We start from the raw sequence: 15,240 nt of genomic DNA on the forward strand, positions 1-15,240 counted from the left end.
TTTGGGTGTTATGTATTGTGTGTGCGGTTGATCTCTGGCCCCTGATTCACACACACACACACTCTCACTGGAGTGTTTTCCTCAGGCTGTTCTCTCATCATATGGATATACTTCCCCATCATTCCCACCATCTACTGTATCTCTCCGTTCCATTTCTATGCACTATCGCCTTTGTCAACTGAGAAGTAAATCAACTTGAATGTAATGTTTTATCTATATTTGGTTGTTTCTTCATCTTAGAATTTATTAAAACTAACTGATGTCAACGTTTATTTATTAAGGTTTTATTAATACGACGATTACAGTAAAAATAGACGCTTTCATTTACTTTTTAAATGCCTGAAAATATAAAATCCATTATAAAAATATATATTTTTTAAAACTATGATATTGTTTAAATATTTATTGCATTAAAATAATTTATCGTTTTTTACACACATTCCACCATACCAAGCAATTTTGGTCTTAATAAAGTTAGTATACTTTCCTACCTAGAATACAACAGTGTCAACGAAAAGCATATTTGAGGTGAAGTATTCACTGAGGAAATTTATTTCACTGAATTTATTTTTATTTATGTTTGTTTTGTTTGTTTTTTGTTAGGATTTTCAATAAAGTTTATGTCCTACAATAACACATTAAGTTAAATTTTATTTGTTTATTTTAGGGCTAATCCTAACCCTTTAGGGTCAATGTACAATTACAGCTAATCCTAAATTTACAATAATTTATTTTAAGACCAGAAACATTTGTTTGTTTGTTTGTTTGTTTGTTTGTTTGGTTGGTTTAGGGTTGATTTACAACTGCCTTGTAAATCAACTGCGATTTACAACCAGAAATATGTATTAAGAACGTAAATTGGGTCAATTAATAATTATTTATTTATAGTTAGGGTTAGTTGTAATTGTACATTAACCCTAAACCTATCTATAAATAAATCATTATTAATTTACTAGTTTCTTTCTTAATAAATGTATTCATTTACTTTCTTAATAAATGTTTCTGGTCTTATCAAATTACTGTAAACTTAGGTTAGGGGTTAATGTCCAACTATAACTTAACCCTAAGTTTACAATAATACGTTAAGACCAGACATATTTATTTAGAAAGTAAATTGGGTCTATTTATTTATGTATTTATTAATAAGGCATTTTGTCTTGCCACCACTCAGAACTCTTATATTTTATCTTTTTGTTTGTTCAGGCTATTTTTGACTTTGTGTAATTTGAAAGAAGGCTAGCTCGTCTTTAATGAATCGTTGTGTTCTGGGGTCGAGTTTTATTTGCTCTCAGTGACTGACTCTGCTCTCAATAGCGAGTGAGTTGTTGATTAGCTCCATAAGCTACAACCCTCTGATGGGCCTGTCAACTTGTGCTCGGGTTTAACGTTCCCTGTTTGCTCTCCTCTTGCATTGTTTGCCAGGTTAGGTTAGCATTCTGTCAGCCAACCACATCCTATTGACATCTCAGATCTGCAATGTAAATGATGTTTTGCAAGTTTAAGATTTTAATTGTGTGGCAACTTTTAAGACTTTGTTGGTTTGGGGCTTGAGGCGGCAATGCGACGTTCGTTTACACCCATTTAACTCAAACACCCCCCTTCCCTCCTCTCCTCTTCCTCCCCCCTCCTCTTCTCTTCTCCTCTCCAGCCCTGACACCACATGGAGGAACGAGGGGAATATATAAACTGTTATTGTTAAAAATGTTTGTTTGCAAAGAACTTTCATCTTGTACGGCGGCCCACCCTCTTCAGCGTTCTCAACTCCAGTCGGGGCTGTGCTTTCATGTGCCGTCCCTCGACGATTCCAGCCTTTTGTATTCACTGCTCGATTAATATTCACGTCTTTTTCGCTGCTTTCCTCAGGCCAGGAGCACAATAAAGAAACAACGTCACAAACTTTTCCTCCATACTTCTCATTTGAACGCGCTCCGCATTGATAGGGAAGGGGCGTCAGCTGTTGATCTTCTAAATGTGGGGGTCATGTCATATCCTGTTGCCAATTAGCTTCACTGAGAAGTTTTTTGGATGTCAGTTTTTTATTTATTTAGATTTTGTTGTGTTCGACCGTAATGATCAATGTAATTTATTTTGATGGTTGTCATTCAGCTATTAGCGATTCATCTTTTTCAGCTAATGTGTTTGTTTTTTGTTTTGTTTTTCTGTCTATGCAGGTCAATCAGATTCAGAAGACTGTCATTGACCCTTTGAAAAAGTGAGTGCTTTTTTTGCTTTTTATCGAAAAATTCTCAAGCAGGTTCTGTTCCGAAAACTAGTACACTGGCTATTTAGACTGTGACTTAGACTTAGACTGGCTATTTTTTTTATTCTCTCATAATTTACTCTCTTACCCTAATGCCATCCAAGATATATGAGACTTTCTTCTTCTGATTAACACAAACAAAGATTTTCAGAAAAATAATCCATCTCTGTGAGCCCATATAATGCAACTGAATGTTGAAACTCCAATAATCACATACAGACATCATGATGGTAATCCATAAGACTCCAGTGGATGAATCAGTGTCTTCTGAAGCGGAGCCGTGTGTCAAAACATCATCAACAATAACAAAAAAATATATATTTTACACTTATTTAACTATAAACCATTGCCGGTTACACATTCACAAGAGGGTCGAGTGCACACTTGACATAAATAGTGGCCGACCTGTATAGTTTTTTTGGTGGCCGATGGCATGAATTTTTATCAAACACACAGCAAACCTCATCAACGATGGTAATAATTAAAAAATGCGAATATATTGGCCTTGGCGATAGATCGGTTGACATAAGCGGAAGTGCAGAGGACGTCACTTCTCACATGAGCTTCAAGATGCGTTTGTCACGCTTCACAACACACTTATTTTTTTATTATTTGTTTTTGCTTTTTAGAGCATGGCATCGTTAGCTTAGTGACATGAGATCATCAAACTAGGCTCAGTTCTGAGTTACACTGAGTCTTAACCAGATACGATGCAATAAGATTCCAGCAATTTGTCTGTCCACACCAGATGCGACACGCCTATGAGATCCGACAAAATCAATCAAAAACCACGACCAATCAGAAGAGTTTATGGGCGAATCTCTCTGCAAACGCTCTGCATTTTAACATTATTAATAAATACAGAGTGATTGATACAATACTTGTCATAGAATACCCTTGAGTTCACAGTTTGAACTTTCTGGTTTCCTTTCATTTATTTGTGAGATCTGAGGTAAAGTTTCCATTGTCGTTTTCAGTGTGGTTATAAAGTGCACATAAAATGATATACAAACTCAGACTGCATTTTTCCAACATTAAAAAAGCCCATAATCAGTACCTGAGATTATTATTGTCATAGTTTGTTGTTGTTACAGCCGTGACATCAGACAAATGGAAACTGTTTCTAAGGGTGTGTTCACATTTGGCAGGTTTGTTTCGATTGATACGAACTCTGCTGTGATTGCTCTGTTAGTGTGATTCAGTTTAATTAGTGTGAACGCTGCGATCCGAACAAGCGGACCGAGAACCACCTTTTCAGGTGTGGTTCGATGCAACATGGACCAACGACATCTTAATGAACCAAAAACAGGACCTGATGTCACAAGATGCGACCCTAAAAGGGACAGAAAGCTCAAGAATATCTGGTTCTTCTTGTCACAGTTTTGATGTTGCCCAGTACAGGTAAATGCAGGCCTCCATCTCATTAAGCCCAGCACACAGCATAGCACTAAATGTATATTTGTTTGGTCCGGACAAAAAGAACCAGGAGAACTGAATTGCAAGTGTGAACACACCCTAAAATAGAGAATCCCTTGTCTTTCATTGGACAGAAACTCTGATTAAAGGGATACTCCACTTTAAAATGAAAATTCTGTCATCATATACTCACCCTCATGTTGTTTCAATCCTGTATGAATTTCTGTCTTCTGCTGAACAGAAAGGAAGATATTTAGAAGAATATCAGTAACCAGACAGTTTCTGGTCTCATTGACTTCCATAGTAGGAAAAAATATATACTATGGAAGTCAATGAGACCAGAAACTGTCTGGTATTCTTCTAGATATCTTCCTTTCTGTTCAGCAGAAGACAGAAATTCATAAAGGATTGAAACAACATGAAGGCGAGTATATGATGACAGAATTTTCATTTTAAAGTGGAGTATCCCTTTAACATGGAAAAGATGTGCTTTTATCTCCTGTTGCAGCATCACCTCGCGTCTGGTTGACATTGTGTTTAAGTCTAATGAATAAAGCGTTCTGTGTCAGGTGTGAAATCGCTGCCATGTGTGCTTTGGTTTGGGTAAGTGTGCTGCCTATGTAGGGAGTAGAGAGTGAGGCAGCTCAGGATTTAGAGCAGAGCTGTTTTGTCTGTGATTGTTTTAATCTTTCTTTCTTTTTTTTTATTCCATTGGAATGTCGAACATCAAATATTTTCCAAATGAGACATTATCTTCCACTGAACATCTGTCCTGGAATAGATTATGCTATTTGAATCACAGTTGCATTGACTGTCCATATATGCGTGATCTTAAGTTAGTTATGAATGCTGGCTGGGATTATGTTATTGTCTTTAAACACCTGGAATCGATTTGCGTGTCCTCGGTGGGAAAAATCTGCGGTTGTTCTATTTCAGTCGGAACTGATATGTTTATTGCATAAAACAACTACAGCCAGGCTGACGCAATTAATAAATATGTCGAAGGTGTGCTAATGACTCTCTTTCAGGTCACCAGACTTCCTCTCAGCTGCGCGCATTAAAAGAGCAGAGCGTTATACGAGACGTGGTCTGACGGCTGCAGGTCTGTCCTGAATGAAAGAGTGTGTCTGGAGAAAAGTTTATTTGGCTGTCCGCCCCTCCACTCCTCTCTCGCCCCCATGAGTGCTATTCCATGCCTCGTTCTCTCGTGGGAGGAGCCGGAACAGGAAGCAGGCCTTAACGAGAGACGAGGAAGAGGAGACACTCCTAACAAACGCCTCTGTGTGTGTGTGTGTGTGTGTGTGTGTGTGATCGTGTGTGTGTGTTTGTGTGTGTTTGTGTGTGAGAGGATTCTTGGAGGAAGTTCTTGCTCTACTTTCGTTCCTAAAGGATGTGCGGATTTGTGTTCAATTATGTAAGAAATAATTATATTTGTTTTTTATTACTTAACCATTCACCACAAAGAGGGTTTGGTCTCTATCCACTCTGGTGAAAGCCGTACAGCTGTCGTGTGTGTGTGTGTGTGTGTGTGTGTGTGTGTGTGTGTGTGTGTGTGTGTGTGTCAAAAACAGTGAGACGACAGACGAGTCATAGGAAGATGGATAGAAAGTACATTCTGGTGGGGTGTGTCGTAAAGTGTACATGCAGTTGTGTGTGTGTGTGTTTGGTGGCAGGACGGAATGGTTCTCATTTCCGCTGGATGGTGGGTGTGTGGCGGACGTGTGTGTAGGCTCTTACCGTGGCCTCAAGCCCAGAAACACACACACTCATGTACACACAAATACTATGAGCACAGAAGAGGCTTTAAACAGCAGAGCAGCATACACACTCTCACACATACACATGCAAACTTACAGCTGACCACTTCTAAATACGACTGCTTGGGAATGACGGTGGACATAGTCTTCTTGAGTGAATCTCACAATTGTTGAAAAATATCTAGATCATATTTCTCCTCAAAACCAAAAGAATCACGTTTACTTTATAAAAATCAGTAAAGATTTCACAGCAGAAAGACACGCAAAACATGTCCCTTCAGGTCGTGGTTCACAATTATAAAAAAAAGTATGAGCTTTCAATCAGATGACAGAAGGCATGGTGTAGATTGTGTGCAACAGGTTTTTCAGCAAAGTTTTGATCATGTTGATACAGTAATGATAAATATGATACAGTAGGCCTTATAGGGTTACGATGCAGATCATGAAAATTAATTTTTCTGTAAAGAAATAAATAGTTTTTGAACCATGTTATTATTATTATTTTGTAGCATTGTGACACTTTACATTTGATTTGATTGTTTTTATTTAAATAGGTTTAAGTTATTTAATGATGTAGTTAATCTTAGTTTTGTTGTAGTCAGTTATATGTACATTGGGGTTTTGTTACATCTTGTGTTGTTAGGTTTAGTGTTGTGTGTGTGTGTGTGTTATAACGATGGTGTTTTGTATTTGTGTGTATGACGCTGTGCACCTGCGTATGTTAATATTTCTCTCAGCTTGTGGAAAAGCTACTTGTGATGAACTTTTATTCATCATGTGGCTTTCTCTTTCCCACCTGTGTGTTTTGGTGGTTGTCAGTGTGTCATAAAGGTAGAAAACAGAGATTTTACTTTCAAACTTAATATGCATCCATATCAAGTGTGCTAGAAATCTCATGTTTAGCTTTAAACAAAACCGCATTCTTTTAGCCATCGCTACGTCTCGGTCTCGCCTCCAGTGGAATCCTTAAAACACACTGTCTTTGTTTCCTGCTGAGCCGTAACACATTTAATCAGATACCATGAAAGACGAGATTCCATTAGTGCATGAATAGATCAGCGTTTCTTGTTTCTTTCTCGTTGTTCTCCCAGTGTTCATAGGAGGAAAGTATTTATAATGTGATCCTTCTGAAAAGCTGTTGAAACTCTAATGGCTTCAGACAGATGTCGGATCTCTTAATGTGATAACTCATTTCTAAACCAGGTGAGTGCGTGCCTCTCGCTGTGAGTGTGTGTTTTGTCTGCGCTAACAGAAGTCAGCAGTAGTTTTGAATTGCGCGAGTAGCTCTCCATTATATCTGCTGGGCGATATGCATTAGGGGGAGGTTGTTTTGACTTGGTTCATTGAAGTCTTTGTTGACAAAAGACAAGATGGATTTTTTTTTTTTTTTTCATATGTCTCATGGAGAGGCATCTTGGTAATAGTGACGCTTGTCTTAAGCAAACACCACTAACTATTGCTCATATATAAGGGTTTACTCAAATCAAAAACAGTAAGTATTCTGCTTGGTTGCTTAACTTGTCCTGTAATGTTTGTGCTACAGCCATGGATGATACAGTTCCTCAAATCAAACTTGCTGAGGAGAGACTTCTCGAAGTGATCAGACTTAAAAGGATTAATTCACCCCAAAATTTTAATTGTCATAATTTTTTTTTCTGCAGATCAAAAAAAGATGGTGTTTTGTTTCATCTGTTTTGTCCATACAATGAAAGTCAATTTCATTGTATTTGATTGTTTTGATTTAAATAGGTTTAAGTTATTTAATGATGTAGTTAATCTTAGTTTTGTTGTCAGTTATATGTACATATGTGGTCCAAAACAACACAGTATTGGAAACCATTGATTTTCATTGCGTAGACGAAACAAAACACAACATGACAGGACACTCAAAAAAACACACAAAACAAAAACACAACACATTTTTGCAGACTTACAAATTAGGAAAACAATAGAACAAATCAGACGAACAAGAGGGCAACATTATACAAGTGCTGTTTTTAAACAGAAAAACTAAACAAATAGTATAGAATAGAAAAGGTAAGTGTAAGTATTAATTGGTCAAGTGCTGACGAAAAAGATGTGTCTTTAGACATTTTATGAAAATGGCTCGAATTGAGATAGGGAACAGTCCAACACACAACACAACACAACACAACACAACACAACACATATTTGTTATGACATCCACTTCAAACAATACTCAATGCTCATGATAACTTTCGTTAACTCTACACAAAGTTAATCCAAATCACCTGATAATTACTCTTCGACAGCGATGTTATAGAAATATCCAGAGCTACAGCAAAAACAGAAGTTCAAACACACAATTCTACAGACGGCTGCGCGCTCGTTTCTCTGGCACATGAGGTCTATATGATGACAAAATCTTCATTTTTGTACGCACTATCCCTTTGTTTTTTACCTTCCAAATAAGAAAAATGGGTGGAACAATCCAATAAACTTACATTGAAGGAGGGACCCGAGCCATAGCTAGATACAGGAATGCCATAGAGACTCGTGGGTGGGCTCTTTTTACTCGGGCCAGTAAGTAACCACCCTAGCAAACACCCTAAACACCCTTGCATTGTTAAATGCCAGCAGAGAGATGAGCAGAGAGATGGGCAGAGAGCATACGGTCTGTTTACGGTCTCCTGTGATGCTTAAAAGAGACACAGGGCTGGTCAAAGATGTGGACCAGCTTCCAATTCTGATTTATAGAAATAGACAAACTATTATAAAGACATTCTCCGGCATGACACAGCAGCACCCAGCTTTCAGATTACACCCTACAGCACAGTGAACTTGTTAAACTCCTGCGCAGACGTACTGTCCCGCTGACCGGAGCATGGTCATCCCGTCCAGACTCTGGTTTGGCTCGTGTGTGTGTGTGTGCGACTGTGACTTCGTCCAACTGTTATTTCTGCCATTCTCTGTCAAGCGGCCACCACACCCGCAGCCAGACTAGACGGGTGTTAAATTATACAGCCGACCGGCGAGGTGGAGCGCAAGTGTGTGTGCAGTCACGCGGATTTTCATTGAAACATCAAGAGAGCTTTTAGGCAGGACGGGCGCGTGACCTTGTGTTTAGCTTGTGCCGAGTCAGACGGGGCTGTCCTCTAGCCAGTCTGAACCGTTAGTCTAGATTACAGCGAGTGTTTTTAGATTGCTTACTTCCAAGAACACCACCCGTAGACTGTCATTATAGACAGAGCAGGCCTGCTCTAAACCTGCACTCACGGGACAAAAGATGCAAATTCCACGTAACATGATCAAGTTGTTATTTTACTAATATTGTGTGTGTAGACATGCTTAAATAGATGTTTGTGTATTTGAAGGTTTTAAAATGGACGGAATCATTCCCCCAAAATTGGGTAAATTACAGACTTAAAGGGTTAGTTGTCCCAAAAAAATGAACTCTTTCCCCGCCAGCACTTGTTGCCAGCCACCGCCAGCGTTTTTGATCATTTTGACAAAGTTTTCATGGCCCCCAGAATATTTCGTTGTAGGAATATCTGAACATCTGGTTATATTCTAGCTTTATGGATTATAATTTGATCAACACTTGAATGTGGGTTAGTTTAATTAAAAAAGCAACATTTTAAACAAAAAGCTGAGAAAATCACATTTTTGGCAAAGACGACATCCAGATCAGATTCAGATCGATGATCAAACCACAGATGGAGTAGATTGAGTTCATCAACACCCCTAATGCTTCACAGTCCTAAAGCTTGACCTGGGTCAACATTTAATTCGGTCACGTTAGGCAGTTTTGATTTATATGCTGTTTAATGTTGATGATCACACTATTTTATATTTGCATATGATTACATATGCTATTGCTTGTTTCTGCTTGTTCTTTGCCTGTGTTTTGATCAGGAGATTCCTCGTTCAGAAGATGTGTAATAGCGCTTGAACAAACCTCTTGCTGAAGCTCAAACGTGCTGCGTAACACGAGAATGAACCTCATTGGTTCTTGCAGAAGCTCAAACGTGATGCGTAACACGAGAATGAACCTCATTGGTTCTTGCAGAAGCTCAAACGTGATGCGTAACACGAGAATGAACCTCATTGGTTCTTGCAGAAGCTCAAACGTGCTGCGTAACACGAGAATGAACCTCATTGGTTCTTGCAGAAGCTCAAACGTGATGCGTAACACAAGAATGAACCTCATTGGTTCTTGCAGAAGCTCAAACGTGATGCGTAACACAAGAATGAACCTCATTGGTTCTTGCAGAAGCTCAAACGTGATGCGTAACACGAGAATGAACCTCATTGGTTCTTGCAGAAGCTCAAACGTGATGCGTAACACGAGAATGAACCTCATTGGTTCTTGCAGAAGCTCAAACGTGCTGCGTAACACGAGAATGAACCTCATTGGTTCTTGCAGAAGCTCAAACGTGATGCGTAACACGAGAATGAACCTCATTGGTTCTTGCAGAAGCTCAAACGTGATGCGTAACACGAGAATGAACCTCATTGGTTCTTGCAGAAGCTCAAACGTGCTGCGTAACACGAGAATGAACCTCATTGGTTCTTGCAGAAGCTCAAACGTGATGTGTAACACGAGAATGAACCTCATTGGTTCTTGCAGAAGCTCAAACGTGATGCGTAACACGAGAATGAATCTCATTGGTTCTTGCAGAAGCTCAAACGTGCTGCGTAACACGAGAATGAACCTCATTGGTTCTTGCAGAAGCTCAAACGTGATGTGTAACACGAGAATGAACCTCATTGGTTCTTGCAGAAGCTCAAACGTGATGCGCACGTCAAGGGAAATGCTTAAGCTTCCGTTTAACACAACTGATGTTCAATCTGTTCAACATATAAAGCAATCAAGTCTCTTCAGAAAATTTGGAATAAACTGCTCGATTCCTATGGATTAGTTTTACAATGTCTTTAGAGAAAGCTCTCAGATTTCGTTAAAATATCTTCATTTGTGTTTCAAAGAAAAACGAGTCTTATGGGTTTGAAAAAATATAAGGGTGAGAAATTAATGACAGAATTTTCATGGGTGAACTAATCCTTTAAATTTTAGTCATATAAATTATTCCTTATTTATTATTATTATTTGAATTTGAATTTTTCTACCACAATGACATCATTTAAGGAAATACTGCAATACTTGCAATCAGGGGCGTAGCACCAAATTTTGGGCCCTGGGTACAAACCATCTTGCTGGGCCCCCGTACCAAATACCATAGTGATACCAATGGGTGGGGTATTGCATTTTTATCATAAAAACACTTAAAATGTAAACAAAATAAGCCACACTCTGATTAATATATTTTTGTTTTATTGTCAAAAGTACAAGATAATTGATGATTATTTGTCTGTTTAAAATAAATGCAGACTATAGAATCACAGGGTACACTAACCGCCAAACTAGACATTCAGTCTTTGAATTACGTTTTTAAAATAAGTCATTTTCAATCATTAAGATGTGCATTAAACTGAGAACAATCCTGTACTTAATGTAAGAGCGTGCGCGAGCTAATTTGCATAACATTGCGGTAAAATAGGCGCTAACGATCTGTGTTTTCGCGGGTGTTAGATTTTGACAATGGAGGGAAATATACAGTGTTTTCATGTAAACTTCTGACTCTGGGGAGAACTGCAGCAGAAGAGGAGACAAGCTGCGCATCTGCCTGGAGTGGCAGTGTATTGAGCTCCCAGCTCCGCCTCCGTCTGCTTCTCACGCCCTGTTATTTACCCAAACATTGTTTGCTCGCTATGTAGGTTGTGATACTATAAAGTATTGATATATAATTCAAATAAAGTACGAACATAAATGTATGCTATACTACCTGGAGTAGATATTTATGTTAAAACAATGTCAATGCTCGATGATGCATTTGGAGCTCACCTTTCTTTTCAAAAAACTGAGTGAGCAACTGCTTGCCCTCATTTGCCTTTCTCTCTTTAATCTTCTTTTCTTTTCGTTTTTGAGCCCCTGATTTTCCTTTATTAAGGAAAGACATGACTCTTCCCCTGTCTTCCTAGTTCCTATCACGGCTCACTCCAGCTCCTGTCTCATCAACTGATTCACCGACCGCAGGTCCGCAGCAGAATCACCTGAACTGCGGGTCGTACCATTTACATTGATTCGAGAGGGGTGGTGGGGCCCTGCACAGCATGAAAATTACTTTTTTTATACCAAACCAGTGCCTAACTACAAGTTTAGTTTTGCACAGGAACTTTTTTATTTGTACATAAATGCTATACAAATGTTAGTGCATATATATGTATGTATAGAAAACTGACTTCTAAGGGCCCCCCCCCCTGCCTCGGGCCCTGGGTACTCGGTACCCTTTACCCCCCCTTTACGACGCCCCTGCTTGCAATACTGACGTTATGTCAAGATGATTGATCCTCATGTAAAAATATTGATACCAAATGTTTTAACTTGTAATTTTCTTACTTGTGAAAATTAATGTGCAAAAAAACAACAACTTAGTGTTGAAAAAATTTGCTAACATTTGAGAGAGAGAGAGAGAGAGAGAGCTGATGTTGACAGAGACAGAAACATCACTATATTGCTATATTCATTGTATGGAATTTTATATAAAAGGAACAGCTAGTATATTTAAAGCACGGCTAAATGTGATTTATTTTAATGGTTTTATGTGAAGATTGATTTAAGTTTGCTTAAATTAAAAGTTAGAATATTATTGAGCCTATTAAAAATCATGGCTTTTAAGTATACTGTAATAACTCATTTCATACTCAGAAATTTAGAGAAAATTAAATCCATTTAATAGACCTATTGGTATTGGCATCAGTATTGGCATTGGTGATGCTTGCCTTCATTCATAATAATAACAAAAAATAACATTAAAAATATAAAAAATATACCGTCTTTATATTTATTCTACATTCATTTGGAGATTTAGTGTGAAAATATAAATGTATAAAATAAAATAAAATAAAATAAAAAGAATAATGAAAAGTTGTTTAATGGCAGGACTTTTATCCATCTTTAAATCTAATTTTTTACATGTTTTGTTTTCTGTTTTGGTGCCGTCTCACCTCCAGTGGGTGTTCATAATTTATATATACACGAAAATGGTCATAATCACTATGAATCTATTTTAGATAGATTTTGCCATTTTAAGTTAGTGTTGTTTCATGATGTATAATCCAGTTGTCACACTTCACCTTCGTGTCAAGAAGGGAGATAGAAGAGAGTGATTGGGCCAAGGTGGTGTTTTATAAATAGAGAGTGAGCGTGGGTTGCGGGGCTGGGTCCTATGACGTTTCCACAGTGATATTGTGCCGCTCCCTTCTTTACTTCCTGTGGGAAACAATTTAGGGCTTGTCTTAACAGAGCTCTGCATGGTGAAGCCCGTTCTCTCTCTCTCTCTCTCTCTCTCTCTCTCTCTCTCTCTCTCTCTCTCTCTCTGATTCCCTCCTTCTCTTGTAGTTCTTCACTTTCGCCGTCTGTAGCTCATCACTTCCTTTTACTAATTTGACTAGAGATTTTTGGTAGAGATTTTGGCATCACCACTCGCAGACATTGAATTTGAAAAGGTTTGGTCACAATTCCAGATCTTAATCCACTAAGTCAGTGGTTTTCAAAAGTTTTGATACCAAGGACCACAAAATACCATGATCCCCTTGCAAGGGAACCCCTTCCTAAAACAAAAGACGGCTATATTTTTTTCAAAGACCTTACATTTATATTGTGATTTAAAATTTTTGATTTTTTTTAATAAAAAATAAAAATAAAATTATAAAGACAAAATGTTGTTTTCAAAATGAAATAACTGGCGTTTATATTGTCATTTTACAAAAATTTTAATTACTTTCTATTAGCTTAACTGTCCTTTTCTATGCACTAATAATGTAATAAGTAATTTGTATAATGCTCTAATAATACGCTTAAATATTGTTACTAAGCAGCTTTGCAATGAATATTGCAGAGAATAAAACCCCAGTGAGCAGCAGAAGATGATGAAAACTATTATGATGATACAATAAAACACTTTTCATACGCTATATTCAGATTTGGTACATGTTTTTACTGTTAAAGCCTATTTCTGTCAATAGAATAAAGTAATCACCAGTCTTAAGAAAGCAAAGTGAAAACATTAGAATATTAAAAGGGTGTTTAATTTGACATCCTTATTTAATAACTTGTCAGTTTAACTAGTTCTGTATCAATTAATGAACGGCTTTTAGAAAACTACATTAAATAACAATTGATTTGCTTTCATAATATCTGTTCTTGCTTTTATGAATCATTAGTGCACGGCTGCACGCCATACTAAAAAAGGTTTAAGCATGAATCATTTCAGCCTTCAGTTTTTCTGAAATCTCTATGTATAAAAAGCCCCTACATTATGTCCTGTATATTGTTTCATTAAACACAAATATTAGGATAACTATAACTATATTAGCGTCCGCACCACAATATCGTTCTGTTTATTTATTCTAAGCGAACGCTGCATTTTTGTCGTCTGCCGCTTCAAATGCTCGAGCTCTTTAAAGCAGGATGGATTCTGATTGGCTGAAGGTGATTCCAACGATGTAGTTTCTCTGTGCCGTGTGAACAGGCCTTCAGTAATTAATGAACATCCTCCGTAAAAGTCACCCAATTCAATTTGCAATGTTTGCCATTTGAGTTTAATCAGAGGCCACTTTACTCATCACATCTTCTCCCACTTTATTGCCAGTAGCATCTTTCCTCCAGAAGCCCTACAGATTCACCTTACAGAGTTTCTCCACCTAAATCCCCCAAAATAATGCACATAAGAACATACATTTATAGCTCCTTGACCTTAAAACTGTCCTCCTCCTGCGAAGCTCGTAGCTTTTTCAGTAGTTACAAAGAACAAACCGGTGTGGGTCATGCGTTTGTACTGTTCCTCGGTGCTCCCAGGCGATGCAAAGTCGAAACGCAGTCAGGCCTCAAACCAAAGCGGCCGGCTCTGTTGCTAAGTTACAGTTTAGAGTTTTCCTATTTTTAGTTTCCAGAGACCAGGCTTCTCACCCAGAGATTATATTTTCATTTGGAATAGAAACAATACAAGAATCCAAGTGAGATGCCTTTTGTGTGGCTGTAATTAAGTGATCCTGTTAAAATGGGCTAATGCTACATCAACAACCTCATCACATTATTAAACGATTGTCCGAACAAAAACACTGTGGGTTCTTAAAGACAAATGTTCTGTTTGCTGTGTTCAACACACTCTATTGATTTTTTTTTTTCTCTCTCCATGTGCACTATGAAGCACTATGTAGTCTTCCGCTTAACGTAAGCTTAACACCTCAAGGAATGCATAGATATTTTTGACAAATATTTTAGGATGATGTGAACTCATAGGATGAAGACTCCAATCAAATCTGTGGCCTAGAACAGGGGTTTTCTAACTTTTTGGAGTCACAGACCCCTTATAGGGTAGAACATTTTCCAAGGTCCCACTCATAATTATAATAGTGATTAAACCCAAAGTTAATGTGGGTTAGAGTAATGAACATAATATGCTTGATTTATTGGTGCAAAAACGGTCCCCATTGTAAATGTACTTTTTATTAATAGGCCACAGCTGTGCGAGGCGCTGGCGCGATCGCTCATATTAGCAGAAACAACTTACAATGTATAAATAAATAAAAATTGGCAAAATTGGCAAAAATGTATTATTATAATTTTTTTTATTAATAAATCAGATAAGAGTAAGGCATCATTCAAAATGGTAAATGGTCCATTTATACTTGTGTACCTTCAAAATAACAGCAAAACGTCGTACTTTTGTAAAATAAAGAAAACAAAGTGTGCTTGCCGTTTCGGTCTCCGTGAACAAAAATGAA

At 37.7% G+C, this 15,240-nt stretch overlaps 1 protein-coding gene across 1 annotated transcript in view; it reads left to right on the plus strand.

The window, feature by feature from the left end:
* bin3 (bridging integrator 3) overlaps positions 1–15,240 on the plus strand; it is a 60,355-nt gene that overhangs the window by 31,483 nt on the left and 13,632 nt on the right. The window contains exon 6 of the mRNA XM_082188814.1: positions 2,172–2,212. Within this exon, the coding sequence (XP_082044940.1) occupies positions 2,172–2,212 (41 nt within the window). The remainder of the gene's footprint in view (positions 1–2,171; positions 2,213–15,240) is intronic.

The sequence above is a fragment of the Leuciscus leuciscus genome (assembly GCF_965113295.1).
Source record: "Leuciscus leuciscus genome assembly, chromosome: 13".
In the NCBI taxonomy this organism is placed as follows: Eukaryota; Metazoa; Chordata; class Actinopteri; order Cypriniformes; family Leuciscidae; genus Leuciscus; species Leuciscus leuciscus.